Source organism: Pteropus medius, unplaced genomic scaffold, assembly GCF_902729225.1.
Source record: "Pteropus medius unplaced genomic scaffold, Ma_sr-lr_union100, whole genome shotgun sequence".
Lineage (NCBI taxonomy): Eukaryota > Metazoa > Chordata > Mammalia > Chiroptera > Pteropodidae > Pteropus > Pteropus medius.
In genome coordinates this window covers 10,256,380-10,281,334 of record NW_024351729.1, presented here as the reverse complement: position 1 = coordinate 10,281,334, position 24,955 = coordinate 10,256,380, and the positions used below count along the sequence as shown (strand labels likewise).

At 35.6% G+C, this 24,955-nt stretch overlaps 1 protein-coding gene across 1 annotated transcript in view; it reads right to left on the bottom strand.

The window, feature by feature from the left end:
- Positions 1 to 19,429, bottom strand: part of CDK15 (cyclin dependent kinase 15) — a 78,146-nt gene extending 58,717 nt beyond the window's left edge. The window contains exons 1-6 of the mRNA XM_039844454.1: positions 19,268 to 19,429; positions 18,413 to 18,562; positions 18,119 to 18,216; positions 11,625 to 11,704; positions 2,241 to 2,335; positions 1,436 to 1,498 (exon numbers count right to left, since the gene is read on the bottom strand). Coding sequence (XP_039700388.1) covers positions 1,436 to 1,498; positions 2,241 to 2,335; positions 11,625 to 11,704; positions 18,119 to 18,216; positions 18,413 to 18,562; positions 19,268 to 19,390 — 609 coding nt within the window. The 5' untranslated portion in view covers positions 19,391 to 19,429. The remainder of the gene's footprint in view (positions 1 to 1,435; positions 1,499 to 2,240; positions 2,336 to 11,624; positions 11,705 to 18,118; positions 18,217 to 18,412; positions 18,563 to 19,267) is intronic.
- Between the last annotated feature and the right edge of the window lie 5,526 nt (positions 19,430 to 24,955).

The window sequence follows — 24,955 nt, the reverse complement described above, 5'->3', positions numbered from 1 at the left end:
TCTTGAGGACAGGAATTATGTCTTCTATGTCTTTTTGTCCTTCTAAGCATTTAGAACAGTATCTGGGATGTAACAGTCACATAAGCCTGAAAATCTTTTTTTTTTTTTTCAGTCATTTTTTCTTCAACTGTTCTTCTATTTAATCAGCATTGACTCTTCTGCTCTCTCCCTAGTTATCAGCAACTTGCCTATCTTCACTTCCTTTCCTCAGATTAGACCCAGTTTAGAAGCCGCTGATCATCATTTTAACCTCTCTTGACAATTTCCTCAATTCTCTTGCCCAACTGTCTTTCCCTCTCACATATCTGGCAAAACCCTAACTCTGAATCAATCCAGCTGTCTACTTTCTCTGCTCTTCAATTCAAATTGCTAAGCACTGCCATTAAAAAAAAATCCCATGATTATGCAGATAATTTAATGGTTTTCTTACCAGAGTCTTTAATATACTAGCAAACCCTCTCAGTTTCCTTAGTTAGTTCTCTATCCCATTCTCCAATAGCTATTTTAAAATTCCTTTACTCTCCTCAACCCCGTGTCTTCAGACCTTTCCCCCTTGCCTCCTAGAGCAGATCAGGCCCCTTATTATGCGTTCGCATAATATTCCTATTATCATTACCTTTATCCCTTTGCTTCTCACTGGCTATTTAAGTCCACGTATCTTACCGGGCTTTAAGCACATTGAAAACAAGAAACGCAACTTATTCATTAGTGAAACCTCAAAACTTAATATAGTACTAAGTATTCAATAAATATTTCTTGAATGAATAAATAAATACATAAATATTAGTTAAACAAATGAGTACATGATATACAAACCTCATATGGTTAAGGGCCAATTGATTAATTGGTGTCAATAAAACCTTAGGGAGTAAAAAGTATGAAATACGAATGATTTCTGAAATTTATAATAGATGTAGAATTACAGCTAATTAAGAGTTTGTTATGATTTCTGTTATAATGACTGGAAAAATGAAAGTTGGTCCCATATATAATAGGATCTGATAGAACAGGCAAAAAAGGTAACTGATTAAGATCTAAAAAAGGTAGTTAGTTTGTTTGCTAGTTCTAGTGGAGAACTATACATACAACACAAACTTTATCACAGACCACAGTAGTCTGCCACGAAGAAAGTATTTATTTTATGATGGCCTAGCTTCACTTTTTTCCTTTTAATGCAATTCTTTCTAATTGGTTTATACTTTTAAAGAGACGTTTACATGATGGCAATGACTGACAAGGTTAGGCTGCCCGGAAAATAGTTAAACATTGCTTTATATCATGAGGGGCAACTCTTTTTTTAACTTATCTCTAGAATATTAATGATGGCCATCTTCTTATTTAGAGTCCTGGGACTCGGCTTTGTGATGGCAGCCTGTTTAAAAAATTTCTTGCTGCGGACAAGCCAGAGGAGAGCCCTGACCCTCAAAGTACTCACCCTGACGTTGTGAGGATGAAGCCCTCCTGGGTGCTGAGACATGTACTGGGCCAGGTCTGTGTGCTACATGAAATGGTGGAGAAACTGATGTTAGTGGTGCTTGAACAGTATCCTAAAGCAGGCCATAGACATGACTGTCACTGGTATTACGAAGTTCAGGATTTTTGAGAATAGGTGCAAAAGGCACATAACCAGGTTTTCTGAGATCCCACTGCTTAAGTCAAACTCAGTGTGTCTTTCTAACTCTTAGAAGGAAGGTTGTTACTCAGCACAAAGAGATCCTCAGTTTAAAATGACTGTCACCAAACACAATGACACAGAGATTTTTCGCTTTCCTTGAAGGCAAGCCAAGTACACATACTTTATGATTTATATCTGCTAATATTTAAATCATTTTTCCTTTCAAAAATACAAAAATGAGTTTTTCTTTAGTGAACTCGAATATAATTTTTTAAAACTTTGTGAGTTACGTCTTCATTATCAATGATAAAAATGTTGAGTTCTGCTCAGATAGTGATTAAAAATAGATTTTAGAAAGTATAAAAGTTTTATTTAGGAGGCAGACTCAAAGTGCTTATTTATTATTGCTTGTGAGGGCAAAAAAGACAGCAAAGATAGTGGGTAAAAGAAGCAGGACTAAAGAATAAGCATAAGAACAATAGGCTCTGTTAATCACAATAATGAAAATTTCCATGGCGCTTTCCACATTGTAATGAAAGTTTTATCATGCCATAAAATATTAACAGATTCATTACACAAGCACCAGGCTTTTCTTCATGCTTTGTGAAATACTGGGGCAACTCACCATGTATTCAAAAACAAACGTCAGCGTCTCTTTGGTGTGGATTATGTCATGCAGCAGCACAATATTGGCGTGTTTCAAACCCTTCAAAAGAGAAGCTAGAAAAATTAAACAAAACGTTAATTCGATCATTGATAGTAAAAGTACACTGCTTTAAAGGTATCAAACATTATTTATTTTTTAAACATTTAAAATCAAGCATTCTGGTTTTTTACTGCTGGAAAAAAAATCTCTCGTGAAATAATGTTCAAAATTACAAAGGATCTTTATTTGTTATATGGCAAGTCCTTGTATTTGTGTAAGTTATTTTTCTTATACATGAGGGCAGTTGCAAAAAACATGTTTCCATTTACCCAATCAATTTCATCAAAGCACTCAGAGCACTTTGCAAATGCTTTCCTCTGGGAATCTTATCATCTCCGCTTCAGAGTTATAGGAGAGGAGGACCGGAGAGATAAAGGCCATGGGAGGAGCAGGAAACGGAATGTTCTGCCTTCTAGAGCAGGACTTTGCAGCACGTCACCATTCTCTAAAATTCAAAGTCCCACAAGGGGTCAGCAGGGCCCAGGGATGTGATTGGTAGAAGGCAGGGATAAAGAGCATGCAATGAAGGATTGTTGAAGCGTAATAGGGAGTAGTGGGTGTTTCTTAAAGGAAGAATTGCAAACCTCTGTGGAAAAGAGAAAACACGAACTTGAAAAGAGGTCAGGGCCAAACTTGGGGTGTCTAGGGGAGTGAGAGTGGGTAGGGCTGAGGACTGTCTCTTACATCTTCAATAGTAGATTATTATTAGATCAGTAAAAGCAGCCTTAAAGGGGAGAAGTCTCCACAAAAGGCCAGGAGTGGCTGGGAGGCAGTTTGAAAGGCTGTCTTTGGGGGCTCCAGAGTATGAAGACCAGGAGGGTGGAGACCAGAAAAGGCACCATAAGGACATGATGAGTCTCAGCGCAGGGCATCACTGCATGAAGAGTGTCCTTAAGACTTAAAGGAAAGGAAAAATTAAGTATAATTTTAAGTATAATTTTGATAATTTGTATATCATGAACCTTCTGCACCAACTCTCTTTTGGAAATCTGTAAAATTAAAAACAAACTCAAATATTCCCTTCAAATTTTGGAACAAAATTACTTCCTTCTTTAATCTTATGCGGTTGTAATGATCCTCTGTTGTTTTGCCCTCCTGGCAGCTATTCTCCCTTCTAGTGGGGACACCTCTATATGTCTTTGAGGAAACCCTCTCCTTACTCAGTTCATGCTATTCAGGTGAAGCTGGCCCCACCCTTACCCAAGACTGGGCATGTGACCCAGGCCTGTCCAATCAGAGAACAGCACCAGCCACAGAGATTGGTTCAGAGACAGGCACAAAACCCACGCCTGGGAGAGCCTTGTTCTGCTGGTGTCATTAAGAAAAAAGTGCTTCCTTTTCCACTGTGAGGGCCAAGCTTGTAGAATTTAGCCAGGAGCTTCTCTGGCCAGATGGCCGATGCCTGGGAATAAAACTAAGGCAGAGAAAAGCAGTGTTGGGGATGGAGAAGCATGGATTCCTGGTGACATCATCTGTGCCCTGCTAGCCCATACTAGTAGCTGGTAGTTAACAGAACCGTGAGCCAGCAAATTTTCTCCTTTACTTAAGTTAGTTTGAGCTGGCAACTTCTTACCATCCAAGGAGCCCTACCTATTCTACCCATTAACCCTACTTTGCTCTAATGACTAATGTTTTTTTTTCTCCTCTGAATCCTTATGAGTTAAATTTATTATTTCACTGTTATAAGTACATTGCTTGGTAAATGTAGTAAACGGTTTCACAGGCATCTGTTTAATGTCCTTAGTCCCAGACTGAAGGCTACATGCTAATAGAGGGAGTGACTTTCCCTCTCCTTCAGATGCCGCCACACCACTTAGGACAATGCTCGAGCAAGAGTAAGCACTTAATTTATCAAATATATTTATTGAGTGTCTTAACAGAGAGCTGACTGTAGAGCCAGAAGCCCTAATGTGAATCCTGGTCCTGTCACTTTCTATCCGAGTGAGCTCAAGAGAGTATCTCAACTCTAGTCTCAATTCGCTCCCTATGAAAAACAGATAACACCTTTCCTGACTTGACTTCACAGAGTTGACATGAGGTTGGAATCAGATCCCTGGCAAATAGATCCCTGGCAAATGTCAAGCATCACACAGTGGCAAATTAGAATTAATATCCCTGCCATCAGGTACTTGCTCTCCCCTTTATCTTGAACCCCAGTAAACTCCCATTCCCAAATTAAACTCTTAAAATTTTTGTTTTCTTATGCTAGGGTTTTCAACACCTTCTATATTTACAATGACTTCTGATCATCAGTTGAAAATGCTTGCAACTAATAACACAAATATAAGTGAACAACAGATAACTAATAACGTAAATATAAGTGCGTTACTTGTATGTGTATTTTTATTTGTAAATTATGTTCATTTTCTCTCTCTCTACACAGAAATACACACACGCTACAAAAAAGTGCACCAAAATTAGATTTTAAAAGGATATGATAAAGCTGAAACTGCTAAGAATATTGTAAAGATGTTTAAATTTATTTTTAATACAAAATTTAATTTTACTTAACTATGATATTACTAAAACTCCCAATGTTTATTTTTAAAATCCTGGTGGCATGATATATTATTTATAATGGCTACATACTATCGCTTGCTAAAGAGCTCAAGGAACAATATCCGCTTAGGATGAGGCTCATTGCTGACAACAGTGGGTATAAATTTTTATTTCGTATAGTTTTATTCATAATTTCTGTTTTATAGGAGTAGGGAAAGTGTCAGTTTTGCCAGTTCTCTGTTGTTCACTTATATTTGCGTTATTAGTTTTACCCTTAATCACAATTTCTTCGCAGAAACCTTTTTAAACGATTAATCCATTTGATGAGGATTCACTGCTCTAGGAAATGGCGACTCCTCTCAACTTCCTCCAATCCATCAGCAAATCTGTTGGCAACACCATCAAAACATGTCCAGCATCCTTCCCTTCTTGCCACCTCCTCTGCTAACATTCTGGGCCAAGCTATCATCATATCTTGGCTGAATTAACGCAAATACCTTCTAACTCGTCTCCCTGCTTCCTTCCTTTCTTCCTACAGTCTCTTCTCACAGAGCAGCCAGCCACTGTAATCCTTCTCAAAGGGAAGTCAGGGCTTGTCTCTCTCCTGGTTCCAAACCCTCCAGCAGTCTCTCATTGCACTAAGAATATAATCCAAAGGGCTTACTATGGCCTGCTCAGCCTGCATCACCTCCCTGCTCTGCCCTTATCAACTCACACTCCCATCTTTGCTCACTTGGCTCTATTCATATTAGCCTCCTTGCTCTTCCTTGGACACTTCCAAACACATTTCCTCCCTGGGACTTGCCTTTGCCTCTGCCTGCAACCTTCTTATCTCAGCTCTCTGCTCAAATGATACACATGAAAGTCTTGGCTTCCCTGACCTCTCTTGATGACATAGCAGCCCTTAGCCCTGGCCCATCCCAGTGATCCTCTATCCATTGCCCTGCTTTGTTCTTCTTCATAGAACTTATCACCCCTGACACATAGCACTTATTACCCCTGACATATTATATATCTGTTTATTATCTGTCTCTACCCTTAAGAATATAAACTCCATTAAGAGAAAGCACGTTTGTCTTTTTGCTTATTGCTATATCTTCAGTGTCTAGAACAACATCTGCTATATAATAAACAATTAATAAATATTTACTCTCAAATTAGTGGTCACTAATTGCCTAGTATCATTTCTATCCCTATAATTTGTTGGTATAGTATGTTTCTGATGAAGATGCTTTTGTTGTTTCTTTTAGTTGTCTTCCTCATTAGATTATAAATGTTGCATGTGTTATGCCATGTCTACTACTGCTTTTTTTAGCACTGCAGAAATACTGAAATACTTACATGAAACCTGTGACTTTTGATGACTAATAATGGAGAATTTACATGAAAAAGTAGATGATGTTTAAAGCATTTATCTCATGGTTTTGGTTTATTGTTTGGTCCATTCACCCGAGGGATCTAAAATGCTTGCAGCCTCACATGTGTGGGTCTCAAACCCAGGAAGGAAAGATCTTTCTTATAATTTCAAGGCTGCCTCATAAACTTCACAGCAGGACGTGGTGTGTTCTGCAGGATAATCAGCTGAGGGATGCAAAAGCCAATGGAGAAAGGAAAGATCTTAAAATCAGAGCATTCTGATTCCTGTAAAATTATTGTTTTTATAATTCACATAGGCTAAGTCTACTTTTTTTTGTTTCTCTTCAAATAAAAGACACAAAGATAAATTGGAGAGTCCTTAGAGCTCCAGACAAATGGAATCACAATGGAATTTCTTTGAGTGCTTCCAAAATACCTTTATAATGATAATGATAATGATGATGATGATAATAGCTAACACTCACTGAGTATTTATCACAAGCCAGGCATTGTTGTAAGACTGCTGTATATATTACTTTGGTATGATCATGAGAACACCCAGAAAAACCAAAGAGAAAATCCAAAGAAGAAAATAACATAATCTCAAAGATCAGGAAAAATGACCCACGGCTGAAAGATGGAGGCACCAAAGATGGAAATGGCCTGGATCTGTTAACCTAAAAATAAATGGCCGAAGTGAGACGGAACAAGCATTTATTTGAAATCTAACAGGAAGCATGAGGGAACATTGATTCAGACAGGAATCCAAATAGTGTTCAAATGAGGGAGTGAAGGGTTTTTATGAGAAAAGGAAGGGAATAATTTCATGAACAATTTCATTGGTGTTAATAAGTAAAGAAGGAATTTCTATAGGTGCAAATAAGCCAAGTTACTCTTTAGCTCTATATGGTGGTGCTAATTCTAAAGAACATTTTAAATTTTCTTTAAGTTATTAAGCTTGTTTTAAAAATGCAAAGTATTTCTTTCTTTATTATAAATGTCCAAAAATGTGTTTAGTATGACCAACTGGTTGAACATTACATAGAATTTTATTTGATCCTCATATATGTAAGATATTTAACAATTTAGTTTAAAAATTATCATTTTCATCTTGCAGTGATATGAGAATATTTAGTTTCTCAGTTTTGTTCATTTCATTGGGGTTTGTGGTTCAGTAAAGTTTTATGAAAATTGATGCTTTGCAAGTCCAATGGGTAATAGTTTTGATGTTACTCTATTCTGTTCTGCTTTAGGTTAGAAGGAAAAGTAAAAGATGATAGTGACCAGAAGGAACAAGGCTGACTCTTAAAGTCCTAAGACACAGCTAAACAGAGAGTCTGGTAGTCAAAGCCCTGAGCCGTGAGCTCCTCGAGGGCATGGATTGTCCTTGTCCCTGTCTTAGCCTCTCCAGCACCTAGCATAGGCCTGGCATGTGGTGCTCAGTAAGTGCTTGTGAATTAACGAAGACCAGACAGCTATAATGAGTTTATGTAAGAGTCAACAATAGAGCCAATTCCCACTCCCAACCCCCACTGGGCATTGAATTAAAAAGAGTTTGTAGTTCCTGATATCTCATTTTCTCTGGCCTGGGTGTCACAAATCAAGTCAATGAGTCCTGTTATGCATTCCAAGAAAAGAAATCATCAAGATAAATATTAATACAAATGTTAGACAAATAGTTATTATCTGATTTCTTTGGAATTATAATCTGATTGTATACCATCATCCTGACATTGTTTTGTTTTATAAAAATGTAACTATGCAGAGGTAAATGTGCCATGTCCATAATGTAATTTGAATGCATTCTATGGAGACCTTCTTGTCATTCTGGCCTGCTGCAATCACTTTGTAATAACCAAAATCAGTGGTTCTAACTGGTATCCTCTACCTCCCTGCATGACCTGGGGAGGTTCCTTAGCCTATTTTTGGCTAAGTTTTCTCATATATGGACTGGGAATAATTACTTTGTAATGTTTTCTACTAAAGAATGATCTTAAAGGATTCTCGGCTAAAACTGTTTCTAATTAAACACTGCAATTACTGGTACTATAGAGTTGATAGAATCAGAATTGACAAATATACAATATTATATATAATTTTCTTTAAAATGTTTCTTCTGCATTTGTTTAACGTTTATACAAAATATATCATTAAAACGGATTTTTTAATTTTTACTGTTGTTAAAGGAGAAATGCTTGAGTTAAGGAGTTCTAAATTTATTGTAATAAAGTAGAAAGGATTTTGCATAGAAGAGATTAGATTCTACTACCTAACAACACTGATCACTCGTTCTGAGATTTCAGGCAAGTTACCTAACCTCTCTGAGGCTCAGATTCCTTCATCCCTACAACAGAAACAACACACTTTACCTTCGAGAGTTGAAGTAAGAGTTTAAAGAAATGATAATGTGGTGGCGGGGGCGGGGGGGGGCGGGGGGACGGGGCGTATGAGGTTATGTCATATGCCTAGTCCTCAAAAAAGGTTAGTTATATGACTGCTTCCTAAACAAGCTCTGCTAACAGGCTAAAATTCCTGGGTTTAACCCAAACATTTCTAATTTTATAGAAAGACTTTTTAAATGCACATTATTAGAATATTGATACACAGTTTAATAAAACTAGGGAATGTGTATTTATATAAAAACTTAAAATATTAGTCTATTCAAATAAGTGTTTTCTCCTTGTAAGAATAAACATTTAAAATATAATTCTAGAGCCAGTTATGGAAGATTTTCTAAGTTGCTATGAAGGTAGCTAATCTTTTTAACTAATAAAAACGTGAGGGTAGACAACATATCTATTGTGTGTTCTGCTCTGTATCTAGCAGTCCGCAGAGTGCCTGGTCATGGAGGTGCTCAATGATGCTTGTAGAATGAATGCACAGAGAGCGTATGGACTTTTGAATCAGAGAGATTTGGTTTTAATTATAGCTACATATTAGAAGAAGATCTATCTTCAAAGGTTGTTAAGATTAAAAGAGGTAACACATGAAAATTATCTGGCACGGGTATCAAGATATGTTTTCCTTAGTGCTGTTCATGCTTTCACTAATTTTATAACATTACATGTTAAGATCGAATGGTGTTTCGGTGACCAGATTAATAAGCTGCCACATGTATTCCACTTACATGGCGACAGACTGTACATGTAGTAAAACTCTACTCAATAAAGTGTTGGCTGGTATCGTCAGTGCAGCCAAACTGTTCAGGGAAAGTAATTCCTGCTTCAAGGCTTTTAAAAGACATCTGCATTACTCGTTCAGTTTTTCTGCATGTGGCTTTCAGTTGCCTTTTTAGCTAGTGACCCTGGATTTTAACTAATGAATTCCAGCTGTTCTTATTTTGCTTTCCAGCCCTTCTTGTTTAACCTCCTGTCTCCCTAGTCTCACATCCTTAAAATTCTTACAGGAAAAATGGGACGGTGCCAAAGTTTTCAAATGAGGTCTCATATCTCATTGAGGGGAGAGGGCGTTCTAACAAGGGCCTTCAGCTTTTACACTGGTGGAAAAAGAAACATTCGTTGTTGGAAATTAGATGCCTTAACAACCTCCAATGTGTCAAAAATCCTTTTCTGGTTTTTAATATTATACAAGCAAAGCATTCAGTAAGGTAAGTCTATAAAGTAAATCAAAAAAGTCCACAGTTGAATATTAAATGTAATTCCAAACACCTGCGATGGAGAGGCAATTCCTCAGTAAATATGCAATAAAAGAAACATTTAGCATACGGAACAATACAGACCCAGCTTTTCTGAACCATGCTGAGAACCATCTGTTAGCAAAACCAGCAAAAGTTTTGTCAAATGTCAATCTAAAAAACTTGGCTGTGGGCAAAATCCGAACGAGGCGAGCTTGACGCAATGGATAAGCTCAAGTGCATGAAGGAAACACCAGACGAATGGGCGAAACTGGGCCTAGAGACTCTCCCTGTGCTGGTGACCTAGGGACTTTTATTATGCTCAGAAATACTCCTTAACCTATCTCACATCTCTTTCTAAATCTGATCATTCTTTTATGGAGATCACTAAAAAGTGCATTAGTAAATGCAACTTCCATTATATTAAACACTTAAAACCAAGCTTTTCCTCCAGGAGGCACCTGATCCTATCAGGCTGAATCTCTGACTAACCCGATAGCAATTTGACCTTTCTACTTAAATTCAAAATAACACAATTCCCAGGGGCTCCAAAAGACTTTTGAAAATGGCATCAAATTCAGTTATGAACTCATTTTCTGAATTGCTTTTTCCATGCCTGTTTGCATAATCCATCCTTCCAAGCTCCACTCAAAATCTACTGACTCCATTAGCCACGCTGACACTAACTGGTTCTCATCGTAGTTTATGTGTTTTTTTGCCTCCATTATAACACTGGTTGTAACTGGAACCATCTGCTCTGTTACTTTTGAAAATGCTATAGAGCAAAGATCAGGCTTTTTCTTCTCATCCATCACAACACCCGGCAATATACTTTGCATACAAGATGTCTTCATGAAGAAGGGAAGATGAAGTCGTTAGCCGGGGAGAAAGTTAGGCCCAGGAATTGCCATTTCTCTGGGTTTTTGCTGAAATAAATAGCAATCCTATTACCATTTTATTTCAAATGGCTCATATAAAAAAGTTAATAAATTGCATTTTTAATTATTTTTTCACTACATGGGCCTCTTGATTTTTACATATTATAAATTATTGGTTATCTCGATGGTGACCAAGAGATCGCTAAGGGAAAGGAATAAGAATGGAATAGTAATAGTCAGCATTTCTAGAATTCTGAAAATGGATTCTGTGATTAGTGCTTTAAATACATATTCTCATTTAATCCTCATAATAACTCAAAGAAATAGATACTATTATTATCCTCTTTCTGCAATAAACTGAATCTTAAATAAGCCATCTACCCTCAGTCATGGCACTAGTAATCAGCAGATCTAAGATTCAAACTCAAGTCCATCCGACACCAGATTCCTCACCCACTTGCTATACTGCCCAAGTTATAGAGAAAATATAGGGACAACACTAAAAACACATGCCTTCCCAAAGAGCTTTTCAAATGCTACTTAAACAAACACACTATTTTCAAGTAAATTGCTTACTCAGAATTTGTGTGATTATATTATTTATCTTATCTTTTATATGGCTTTTTCTAGAGTTATATAGAGATAGCCTTAGCATTTAGCATGGGACCAAACACACAGAAGGTACTTAGTAAACAGTCATTGAGTTCATAGTCTTGGTCAACTAATATAATAGTTTTGAGTCTTAATTTCTTCAAGAATAAATAATAAAATGATAGTGTAAACGAACCTGAAAGACTGGTATGAAGAATGAAATTACAATTATAATATTTCTTCTAGAAATATCAAAAGCTAGATGCCAAATATATAGACTCAATGTATTTTTTTCCCAACCACATTCTTAAAACAGATTTGTTGGGTCCATTTTACTGTTCCTACCTTCCCGGATAGCTGTAAAGGGGACTCCCTCTTCTTCATTCATGCTGATGACTTTTAAAGCCACTAGTTGTCTGTTTATCCTGGAAGAATGGGGAGAAAGTGCACACTTTCAGATAATTCAGAGCAGCAATTTATACTAAGGATAGCTTAACAAAAGCAATTTTTCCTCAAAATATATTTCAGCATATTAATCTATAATTTTTTCAAAATAAAAAGTTTTAAAAGTTTTATATATATATATATATATATATATATATATATATATATATATATATATATATATATATATATATATATATAAAAGTTTTATATATATATATAAAAAAAAGTTTTAGTGAGTATATATATATAGGAGTATATATAGAGAGACGTGACATATGGTATATATATATATACACCAAAACTTTTTTTTTCTCTTTACCAAAATGATATCTGTTCATTATTACAAATTTGGAGAATACAGAAAAGCAAAGAATTCCCCCCAAACCAACCAAATCCATCCTCATAATATTTTGATATATGTTATTCCTTTCATTTCCCTTTGCACACTTACTTGAGCCATCCTTATTTTTCAGCTGAATTATCGTAGTGACCTCCTAACGGTCTCCCTGCTTGTACATTTGTACCCCTACTGTCTCCTCTTAACAGAGTAGCCGGGGACATCTTTTTAAGTGAAAGTCAAAACAAGTCACTTCGCTGCTTAAAACACACCACTATCTCCACATTTCACGTTGAATAAAAGCCAAATTTTGTGGCCTTCTAGGTGCTACAGCTGGGCCCAGTCCCACAGTTATCTCTCTTCATCTCCTCCTACTCTCCACTTATTCATTGTTTCATTCGCTAATGTAAGTGCCAGAGAACAGAGGAGATTTTAATGCAAACATTAATCTATTATTTTAGTACAGTGAGATTCACGTCATATTATACCATTTATTAGTAACCTGTTTTCCCTCCATCTAACTTTTTCTCTTATTCATCTTTGTATTATGTGACATTTAATGATGACAAAATATTTTATTACACAAATATACTGCAATGTATTTAGCCAATTCCAAATGCTTTTAAATGTTTTCTAACTTTTGACTATTATAAAAATACAGTGATGATCGTATTTGTAGATCAGTCCTTCCACATAGCCCCTATAATTTTCTAAGGGTAGAAGTACAGTTGCTAAACCAAAGAGCATACTGTGCATGTTTTTATTGTTTTCAATGCATATTTCTAAACTGTGCCACAGAGTGGTCACATCCCTAGCTAGTCATGAAGGTGGCGATTCCAGTGCTCCTTTACCAGCCCTGGGCAGAGTTGTTTTCGTTTTTACTTTTTGATTTCATTTTTTAGCAGTTTTAGATTTACAGAAAAATTGAGATCATAGTACAGAGTTCCCATGTACCTCACAATCAATTTCTCCTATGTTAACATCTTATATTAGTATGGCACATTTGTTGCAATTAATGAACCAATATTGATACATTATTACTAACTAAAGCCTACAATTTATTAGAAGTCTAGGTTTTTTTTTTTGTGCAGTAAAATTGTGTTGTTTATGTGGGTTGCGTCATAAATTGGTAAAATTTAGGGGGGATACAACATGATAATGTATAGGAAAAGCCATAAAAGTACCATACTAATGAATTTTTCTCAATAAACTTATTTAATAAAAATTTAAAAAATTCCAAATGGATGAAAGATATCCTCTACTGTGTTAGTTATAATAGAAACAGATAGAAATAGTTGAAATGTCCAAAACTAGCGGAACAGTTTAAAAATTTGTAGTATATCAATACAATGGAATATTTTGCATTCATAACAAAAGCTTAAGTCCAGAGATATGTACACAAAAAAACAGGGAAAGATTTGCGATAAAATGAACAACAGGATACAAAACAGCAAGCACATCATTTTTGCAACTTTAAGTATAGTTGACCTCGAACAAGGTGGGTGTTAGGGGCACCAACCCCTTGCACAGCCAAAAATCCTCATACAACTTTTGACTTCCCCAAAACTTCACTAGTAGCCTGCTGTTGATAGAAGCCTTACCAACACCAGAAACAGTTGATTGACAGATATCTTATATGTCATATGTATTACATGCTGTATTCTGACAATAAATTAAGCTAGAGAAAAGAAAATGTTATTAAGAAAATCATAAGGAAAATACATTTACAGTATTTATTGAAAAAAATTCATGTATAAGTGGATCCATGTTGTTCAAGGGTCAATTTTAATCTGTGTGGTTGTGGAAAACAAAATGCACACGTGCAATTGCTGTACTAAAGTGATAGATTATGGATGATTTTTAAGTTTTAAAATTAATTTGCTGTTGTATATTACCTTTTATTTTTATTATTTTTACAGCATTTATAAGTTTATTTGGCTTTTTAAATTTTATTTCAAAATATTTTCTTACAGTAACTATTCTTTCTATCTCTTCTGAAGTGGATATCAGTAGGAATGTATAAATTTATGAAATCTATCAATTTATCTCAGCCTTTTTAAAATTGAGATATAGACATATAACATTGTGTAAGTTAAAGGTGTAGGATGCATTCATCTGACATATTTATATATTGCAATTTGATTACCAGGATTCCTTTCGTTTTTACCTAATATCTTTTATTCGTGCCAGGATCCCATCCAGAATACCGCATTACATTTAGTTGTCGTGTCTCTTTAGGCTCCTCTTGGCTGTGACAATTTTCCAGCCTTTCTTTGGTTTTGATGAACTTGACAAGTCTGGGGAGTACTGGTGAAGAACTTTGTAGGATAGCTCTCCATTGGAATTTTTTCTGATGTCTTTCTTATGATTAGACTGGGGCTATGGGTTTTGAGAAGGTAAAGTACCATTTTCATCACACCATATTAAGGGTATGTACTATCATCATAATTTATGACTTTTGATGTTGGCCTTAATCACTTAGCTGAGGTAGTGTTTGTCAGGCTTCTTCACTGTAATTATCCTCCCCCCACTTCCACACTGTACTTATGAAGAATATCACTGTGAATAGCCCACACTTAAGGAATGGGGATTTACGCTCCACTTCCTCGAGGGTGTGTTATCTACATAAATTATTTGGAATTCTGCATGGGAAATTTGTCTCTTCTCTACCACTTATTAATTTTTGAACCATTTATTTTTATTAGCATAAACTCATAGATATGTATTTTATACTTTGGGTTACAATCCCAAACTATAATAGTTTATTTATTTTGTTGCTCTTTTTTTTCAGCTTTGTCATTTGGGAGCTCTTTCAGTTGGCGCCTATGTTCTTTGAGAAATGCCCATAACTGTGAAGGTTGTTTTTTGGAGCATGCTTTTATCTTCATTTTGGGGGGACCTATTTATAGGTTAAAAGGAATGATCACATTTTAATTTATATTTCTTTAACCACTTGTGGAACTGAATTTTCATAAACATATTGGTCTTTTCTGCTTTTTTGGGATTTGCTTATTTGCCTACCTTTTTATTGAAATAGTTTTACATATACTTCTCACCAACTTTTTTTGTTTACCGTACTATGTCTTTGAAATTTTGAACTTTGAAATATTTATGATGTTTAGTATTTTCTGCAACATTTTACTCAGAGCATAGCTCTGTAAAATTCTCCCCACACTTCCAGAAAGGTTTTTTGGTCAAGTATTTTAGGAAATGCTTTACACTTTAAAAATGTTCTCATTCTTTCTTCGATAGTCCTGGCATACATAAACATTTTAAAGATGCTGAGAGCATCTATAATAAAAGATCACATTTGATTTTGTTCTAGGGTTCCCTGTGTCAATTTGACAACGATAACTGTTTCAGTGAAAACTCTGTTAAAGTGTCAGAATTGGGTCTCCCTAGAACATATTTGGATAGATGGGGCACCACGCACACTTCCAATCTTCCGTTGTGGGTTCTGACATAAGTGTTATGTATAGACAGACCTTTCCAGCCCAAAGGTTACAAAGAATTCTCTTATCTATTCATTTCGTCTTTAAATTCTTTTTTTTATTTAACTCTTTAATTTACTAGGCATTTATATTGTATATTTACCTTTTTCAAATTCCTAACAATTGTCTCAGCTCCATTTATTGGACTGTCTTCTTGTCTCTGCTGATTTGACTGACATGTCACCATGACTGTATATTAGACCTTATTAATATTCGGATTTGTGACTTTCTGGACTTTTTAAACTTTGATCTGTCTTATACTCGTACTATAACATTTTAATTATTGTAGCTTTTTAACACATTTATAATACATTAAGACTATAAATTAGAGAATGATTGACATCTTTGCACGATTAGATTTTCTAATCCAAATATCCTTACAACAATCCCTGGAATGGTCTACAAGACCATACACAACTGCCCCACCACAACCAGCAGCTACAACTGCTTCCCGTCCTCATCTCCTTCCACTTTCCTCTTCCAGGGCGAGGCCTGCCTCTGTCTCTGGGATTTCTTACTTGCTGTTCCCTCTGCCTGAAGCTCTCTTCCACTGCACATACATGCAGCTCACACTTCTCCTTTGTCAGAGTCTCTGTTCAAGTGTTCTCTTCTCAGTGAGACCTCCTGTCAACACTCTATTTAAAAGAGTAACCCACCACCCCACTCTGGCACTCCGCATCCCTCTTCCCTGTTTAATTCTTTTCCAAAGCACTTTTCACTCTTTGACAAACTCAATATTTTACTAATTTGTTTATTGCTTATCTCACCCCCGCTAGCATGTACACTCCATAAGAGCAGGGATTTTTGTCTCTTGTTCTCCTATGAATCCTTATTGGCTAAAATAGTGCCAGGCACATAGCAGATGCTTAACAAATATTAGTAGACTAAATGAAAACCTGTCTAAAAATAAAATGAATGCCTATCTTGCTCTTTCTTCAAGTCTTTTACATCCCTTAGTAAATCTTTATATGAATTCTGCTCATTTATTGATGCTAATGATTTTCGTTGTTGCTATTATGACAGTAACTTCCCCTACTATATTTTCTATTAAATGGTTATTGTTAATACACGAGACGACTTTTGATAAATATATTTTTATTTTGTAACTGATCACCTTATTGTTCTATCATACTATTTTTAATTGTTTTTTAGATGATTCTCTTTGGTTTTTTAGATAAAAAATTTTATAATCCACAAAAATGATATTTGTTCTTTCTTTCTCCTCAATTGCATTGGCTAGAACATTAGTGATAATCTTTAAATTAAATAATAATGGGCATTCTTGCTCTATCTCTAACTTAAGGGTAATGTCTCTAATATTTAACAGCAATAATAAAAAAAGTATTGTGGCTATTGATTTGAAATATTTTATATCATAACGTTTTTTTTTCCGAATGAGATCAGAGGGTGCACATTGTTCTATAACTTGCTTTTTTGTTCTCTTAAAATATTGGATGTCTTTTTCTATTAGTAAATCTATCTCATACTTTAGATGGCTGCATACTTTTTCTTTGTATGGTGATTATTTAGCCAGTCTTCCATTAATGGATTTTTGTGACCAGGTTTTTACTTTTTCTTTTATAAATCTTGCTGCATTGAATATACTTTTACATATATCCCTGTGCACTTGGACAAGTATTTCTAATGTATTTTTTATCCTATTACTAGGTTGAGTCCCTTGAAGGAAATCTTTTATATTCTCAGTTCCTAAGATAGTATGTGGAAGTGTATCAAACCCTGTTTCTACATAATTATTTCTAAAATAATATTTCTCCTAAATCTTGTTTTAACAAAGAAAAATAACATAAGAACTAAGATAAATGACAAATATTTGGTTTTGTATTATTTATAACAAAAATTTAAAACTATCATTTAATCACTATTGAGTCATTATTTTTTGACATCGTAATAACATAAAGAAATCAGAACTCTGACTTTCCCACCCTGACTGTAAAGCAGTGGAATTCATGGATCTTTTATATATGTTTAACAAAATTTGTTATTAGCCAAAATGGGCACATTTCTTCCGGATTGGCAGTATTTTTATTCTCCAGACATTTTGTGTATTTTTCAAGTGTAGAAAACCCAGGATTAATCATTTTTTGCATATACCGTTATTTGTAGAAACCAATTTCAGTTTCTTCTATGAAGGCAAAGTGGAAGAATGCAGGAGCAAACTTAAGGCTGCTATTGCAAACCTCTGCCATAGTGTTTTAGGGAGGGACATGAAAAACCCTTTAGAGACACCTTACCAACTAACTACGCTTCCAACCAAGTGAGGAGCAGTCATTGTTCTTGGGTTCAGTAGTAAAGAAAGTCCACTTTGAATTAAATAAAAGAGAAGAAAAGCTAATAAACATCTTAGTGGGCTGTTTTTAATTGGGGTAAGGAAGTTTGTTTTTCTTTCAAGATTATTTAAATCATTGTGTCTCTCCCTACTGACTCTGGTGTCTTGCACAGGTCCTAAACTTCTGCCATGTGTGATCTGGCTTTACAATGTCATATGGGGGCGGGTGGGGGGGGAGCCTCATCTCTAAAGTCTCTCCCAGCTATGAGTCACTCACCTGCTAATCCCTTTGTAAACTGTAGCATAAGAACCTTCACCCAGTTTCTCCAAGTTCAAGTAAGATGAAGCTGCTCCAAAAGGGAGGCTCTTTCTCTGCTAAAGGGGAATGGGGAGGGGTGAGAGATGGGAAAGAAAAAGCACTTTTTTTAATGTTGATTTTTTTTTCCAGAGAAATTTGCCAGAGTGTACTTGGGAAGGTCTGCTTAGTAATCAATCACCCTCGAAATAGGGCCAGCCTCCCTAGTCAAGCACACATTAAATTCTTCTTGATCAACATCAGCTGCTCACTCACCCACTGAAAACCTTGCTTCAGATCCCCTTCCTGAAAAGAATCACTGTTACTCCGTGGCCTTTTACTCTTGAACTTCCGGTCACGGACAGCCTGAAGTCCCCTGGGGTGAAATGAAGTCATGGAACATGATGCTTCTTTTAAGTCTGTTAGCTAAAGAAAAAAGAAAATGCAGCAATAAAATTTATGCGAAGTCAAGACTCAGCGGCTGGCATAAACTATTTTTTATTCGTCTAATTTTCACTCTTCGAATGTTTTCTAATCCTCCTACACCCCCAAAAGGCACCTCTCCTGAAAGTTAGATTTCTAAAAACACCCAGAAATGTATCAATTGCTGAAACATTACATTCTTTCTTCATTTGAAAATATGACTTTAACACTCAGGTTAACCTAAATTTCTCTGATGGATGGTTTCCAATTTCTCTCTGCTTAACTCAAACTTTTTTTCACATCCCCTTCATTTATCTTTAAGGAAACAATTTCCTAGTACAACATTGCTAATAACCACGAGCTAATTATTGAAATTTTGAATCCATAGCATACTAATACTGCAGCTTGATTTTTGAGGCTCAGCTCTGTAGTTTCATACTGCAGAGATTTCAAGAGCATAGCTCCTTTCTCAACTACAAGCCAAGTGAGTTTCATGCAGCCCAAAGCATAAGATTATTTTTCCCTCTTAGTTTACAAGCAAATCCCCAAGTTCGATGACAACAGCCATAAATTCCCTGTGACTTTAATAGAATTTTCTTTTTATTGGTTTAGACCTACCGCAGAAAACTCAGACCCTGCTACAGAGAGGGAGTCTCTGAACTACTTGGTTTATCAAGAGAGAAAGATGCTCTCCTGGGATACGGATACCTCGATCGCAGACTCCATCGTCACAGGCGCACTCCTCTGACAGCTGTGTGCATCGCTTCCCTCCCAACAGCCATGGCAGCTGCATCCAGGCTGGAGAATCTTTGCACACAGCTCTTGACCCATAATCTTCCAGGCTTAAGGAGAAAACTCGCACTTGAGCCTCTCCCCCCGCGTCTCTTGTCCTTGTTCACTCTCTTTTTGCCAGAGGTCAGCGATGCTGGAGCTTTCATATGACTCGCATGAGAGTTCTGCCTGGAGCAGCCTCATGACTTCAGCAATTTTTCCTCATCAGTGCAAGAAACCATACATTGGAAAGGCGGCTGCCTGCACTCATATGTACACAACTAAACACAGGAGAGCTAATATTGGATAGAATAAAACTTGGCACAATTAAGGTTCTTAATTCAGCCACAAGTTAGTTCTATTGGTATACATACATTTTTATGCTTATCCATGTAAACGATATTTATTAAGCTTCCTTGGTGCTAAAGTGGACATGTTGAGAACTATTTTCTTCCTGCCTTTCATCTGAGAACATTTTGCTTTTCAGATTTTTAAATATATTTACAACCTAGCCAACTCTTAGTAGGCAAAGAAACCACAGAACAGGAAGAAAGCTGAAGATACGTCTCTTAGTCTCCAAGCAATAGTGTATCCAATAATCCCAGAGGGCTAGTCGTTCATTCACTGATTCAAAAACTATCTAATGAGCACCTATGTTATTCTTACTATACAGATAATTGTTATTCAATGGTGGAGAAAGAGGAGTTTGCATGAAAATCTTCTTTCCTCTCTCCTTCCCTCTCCCCTGCTTCCTTCTTTCCACATAGATGTAATAAATGTTTACTATATTAATATAGTGACATGTCAAGTATCTACCTAGCTTAAGCTAGTCTGTATTCTTTGAACAAAACTTTTTTCTCTCTCATAGACTCCTAAGGTTGGTTATTGCCACTATAAGGTATTAATCTGAGTAGACAGAATGTAGGATACATCCACCTCCCAACCCCCCCCACACACAAAATCATTATCATTAAGGGAATAGATAAGTCATGTCTATTATCACAATAATATTTATGCATGTTGGTTTGATATCTGAAACTCACAATGGTTTAAAAAAAACCTTTCCGATAACTTAATTATGAGCACATATTGAATTTTTATTTAAAAATTGCCACAAGAAAAGAGACCTAGAACAGGGCGATTCAAAGATTCACCCAAATTAGAGATATTAAGTAAAAAAAAAAAAAGATGACTACTTACATTAATACAAAAAAAGAATATTTGGTTAAAGACTATTAATAGCTTTTGACTGACAATCAACAGAGAGTAAGAGAAGTTAGATTCTCAGACTATTGCTTAATTTCATTAGAATTTATCATAATTAGATTTTATTTGATCAGACGCTCATTTCTTTCTAAAAGGAGATTGCTAATTTCATCATACAAAAGTTATATCCCAGACTGGGTTTGAGACAGTTTTTTATTATCACCCTATAATTATCATAACTTTTAAAATTTTTCAATGATTAGCATTTTTATTGGCCTAGGGTGTAATTTACCTAAGTCACAAGTCGATGAAATAGAATAGCCTGATTTTTTAAAAGATTTAAATGCTATGTTTAGATACTAGAATGGGCTACAGAGGGAAATTGTGAACGATTCTTCAGAATTTCCAAAAATAAAATAATTTATGGTCTTGTTTGAAGTCAATGAAAAATAGTAAACGAGTTCTTAAGACGTTTTCTAGCTTTGTGTCTAAAATAACTTTTGTTACCAAAGGTTTCTGAATAAGGACAGAAGACTTAGATGATTTCATTTTGAATTGTGAATCAGACCCAGTCTATGTTCTGTTTCAGGCTGGCCCAACCCACCTCAGAGGCCTGGTCTGCTTCTTAGTGGGGGAAGCCCACGATGTTGTTTTGAAGCAGGGTTACTGCTGCTGATACCTGCTGCTGTCATAGACCAAAGAGTCCCCACACAAGAAGCTGATGACTAAGAGACACCCCCTCATATCTGGTTACCAACCTGAATGGGCAAACAGAGGCTCTGCCTTCCCCAGTAACTTCCTGCAAGGGCCAGGTAACACAATAGAGAAATGCAGGCGGTCCCCTGGAGGGCACTTCCATTATGAAACCAGCAATGTTTGTTGTGGAGCTGAGGCCAGCTCAGAAACATGCTCCATTTATTTGTTCTCTCTCTTTCTCTACTTTACTCCCCCTTTCCCCTCATTTCTACTTCCCTGAGATTGCACATGACCCCTCGCCCTCAAAATTAAGTGTTAGCATATAAGCTTTTGTTTGAGGCTCTGTTTCCAGGGGACCTGTGTCAAGACAAATGGTAGCCATTTTTTAATTAGCAGTAAAATTATATGTTATTGATAATTCCAGGCTAACTTCTCCTACTCTACACTTTTGGAGTCCTTTTTTTCTTTCTCAATTGGTGTGTATTCAAACTACAATGTTTAACTGAGGGTTTGCACTTTTCCAAAATTTACATTCTGTCTTTATTTAATTTAGCAGATTATTAGGAATTATGGTTAATTATAACCTTTCCAGAATATGTAGATTATCACAAGCACTTAACAGATAATAACATGAGAAATAATGTGATGTTTGTGTCAGAAACATTAAAAATAATCCATATACATCCACACAATAGAGTATAGCTCTTAAAAAAAAGATCTATATATGACTTGCAGTGATCATCAAAATATACTGTTAAGGGGGAAAAAAGCAAACTGCTTTTGTGTGTTACTTTTTGTGGCAAAGAAAGGGGAAATTCACTATTATTTGCATAAGCAATCTTTAATGCAATAATAGATCTAAGTAAAACAATCATCAGCCTATGCTAAAATCATTAGGTAAAAGATTGATAAGGAGTTTTGCAATGAAGGCTCAGGTGGACACCACCTGAGCCCACCGATCAATCTTAGCTCCACTAAATTTGGGACATCCAGACATTATGTGCCTCCTGATGTGGCACATAAACAGAAAGGACACAGCACAACAGAAAGGACACAGCACCACCTGTGATATATTTTTTGACTAAAAAGAAATTTAGTCTGAATCTAATCAAGTGTCTAGATCTAAAACCAAATTATAAAAAAATACAGAGGACAGAGAAGTTAAATAACACCACAACGAAGCAAATGGCCAAATCAGAAAGGACAAATAACCTGATTTCTCTAACGAATCAATGGTACAAAAAAAAAAGAGGGAGAGAGAATTCAATAGTCTTAAGAGACACAACAAGTGCAGTGTGTTTGAATCCTGATTTAAACAAATCAACCGTAAATAGACATCTTCCCCCCTTCCCCGGCTTTATTAAGGTATAATGGACAAGTAAAAATTTATATATTTAAAGTATACATTGTGAAATGTTTATCACAATCTAACATATCTATCCCTTTAAATAGTTAACTTTTTTGTGTGTGAGAATAATTAGGATCTATTCTCTTAGCAAATTTCAAGTATACAATACAGTATTGTTAACTATAGTCACCATGCTATACATTAGCACTCCAGAATTTATTCATCCTGCATATCTGAATTTATATATATGTACCTTTGACCTACATTTCCCCATTTCCCCTGCCCCCTAATCCCTGGTAACCACTATAAAAGGAGATTTCTGAGACAAATATGGAAATTTAAATCTGGTATTAGATGACCTTAAGAATTTATTTTTAATTTTGCATGGTTATTATGTTTTTAAAACAGTCCTACAGTTAAAGATGCATACTAAAGTATTTATAGGTGGAAGGACATAATTTCCTTGCTTTAAAATATTCCAGAAAAATAATGTTGGGAATAAAAAAAAAATTGGTAAAAATGTTGATTGTCTAAACTAGGTGATGGCCATGTGGACGTTCATTTTTTTTTTGTTTAAGAATTTTCAAAATATGAAAATAGAAAAAGAACAATAGTCTTAAAAACACATTCACATGAAATCCATACATTTCGATTATTTATTTACTTTCTTATATCCCTGCCTACTTCCAATGGGGTGGGGGGAGGCAGGGGTGTGAGGCTTTAGATAAGCATACCATAGTGATAATAATAATACAATAATAATAATTTATAAGAACAGCTTGCTCTGTGCCAGACGCTGTGCTGATCCTCCAACTCTATGACAATGAGTAGGCACCATTATTATCCCTTTATCATGAGGGTGCTAAGTCTTAGAAAATTTAAATAATGTTCCCAAGGTTACTAAATTAGCAAATAGTAGAAAATACTTATGTTTTGGTTATCCTGGAAATACGGAGTCTTCCACTTTCCTTGCATCGACAGATTCCTAAGAATTCCTATACAGTTTTAGACAAAGGATCCTTTTTAGGTATAGTGTTCAGTATAATTGTACTGTTTCTCAAGCTAAGCCACTCTGTCACAGGAACACAGGAAAGCCTTCCAAAGACTACTAAATTTTCCAAATTTCATTTAATGAGGAGACACTGATAATTTTATTTGCACAAAAAAGCAGAAAATTTGTTTAGTCTCAATCCTCATTAATTATTAGGTCTAGATTTAAATCAGTTACTATATTTAGAATGAACCAGTAATAGGTAAGTAACTCGAATTCATTAATCAGGAGGCATGTGACATCATCTTCCATCCAAGTAAAAGCTACAGAGTATGATTCTTAAATCACATGTCTTCCTACTTGTTGCAGTATTTTTTAAACTTTTTTTTTTACTTGAAACTTTTATATGCTGAGAGTGCTGTCTACTGACAAAACACAGAACTGCAAGCACAAGGTATCAGTCTCCTTTGCACCTTTACATGCAGTTTAGTCTTTCTTTACATCCTATTATTATTGCATATTAGTGTGCTATTTGTTGACTTGTACTTCGTTTTCACAATGAAGTTGATGATGTAAGTTTCATTGTTATCTTCTATTCCTACTGCCTTCAATAAAGAGTAAGGTTCAAAACTAATGAGTTAATGAAAAAGTATGTGGAGCAAGATGACCATGTTTCCAAATTTCACAAGTTCTTATTGATTTAAGAAGACAATTTCTTGAGCCCTAGGAATTTCTGCTCAGAAACACCAAATGCTCTAGTTATCGATTAACTAGCCTTAAATTCTGTGCTCCTGGCTGTAATGCTAGATTCTGCCTCATATTCAGGCTCTCCTCACATCCTGGCCTTCACTTACAAAAGAGTAGTTTAACCTGCTGTGGATCAAAACTGTGAACAACAGAAGGCTCAAGAATGCTGAGCGATTCCATATGTGCAAGTCCACATTCTAAAACTATTGGAAAGCAATGACAGGTTAAAAGAGACATTTCTCGGGCAGGTAAAGAAATCTAACTGCAAGGTGTTCCTGTGAAAGAGTGGCTTAGCTTAAGAAACAGTGCAATTGTACTGAACAGCGTACCTAAAAAGGACCCTTTGTCTAAAACTATACAGGAATCCTTGGGAATGTGTTGATACAGGGAAAGTGGAAGACTCCCTATTTCCAGTATAACCAAAAAATAAAATTATAATTCTACAGACCAGATATTTTCTCTGTTATTATTTGCATTTGTATGATTGCTTGTTTGTTTTAATTTATTGAATCTGAATGCATTCAGAGAAAATTCCAGAAATGACTGAACTGATAATTCGTTGCCCACTGAAATGGAGGATGCCAATTGTATATTTAATTTTCTGCTTTTTAAAAAATTTTATTTTATTAGTTTCATG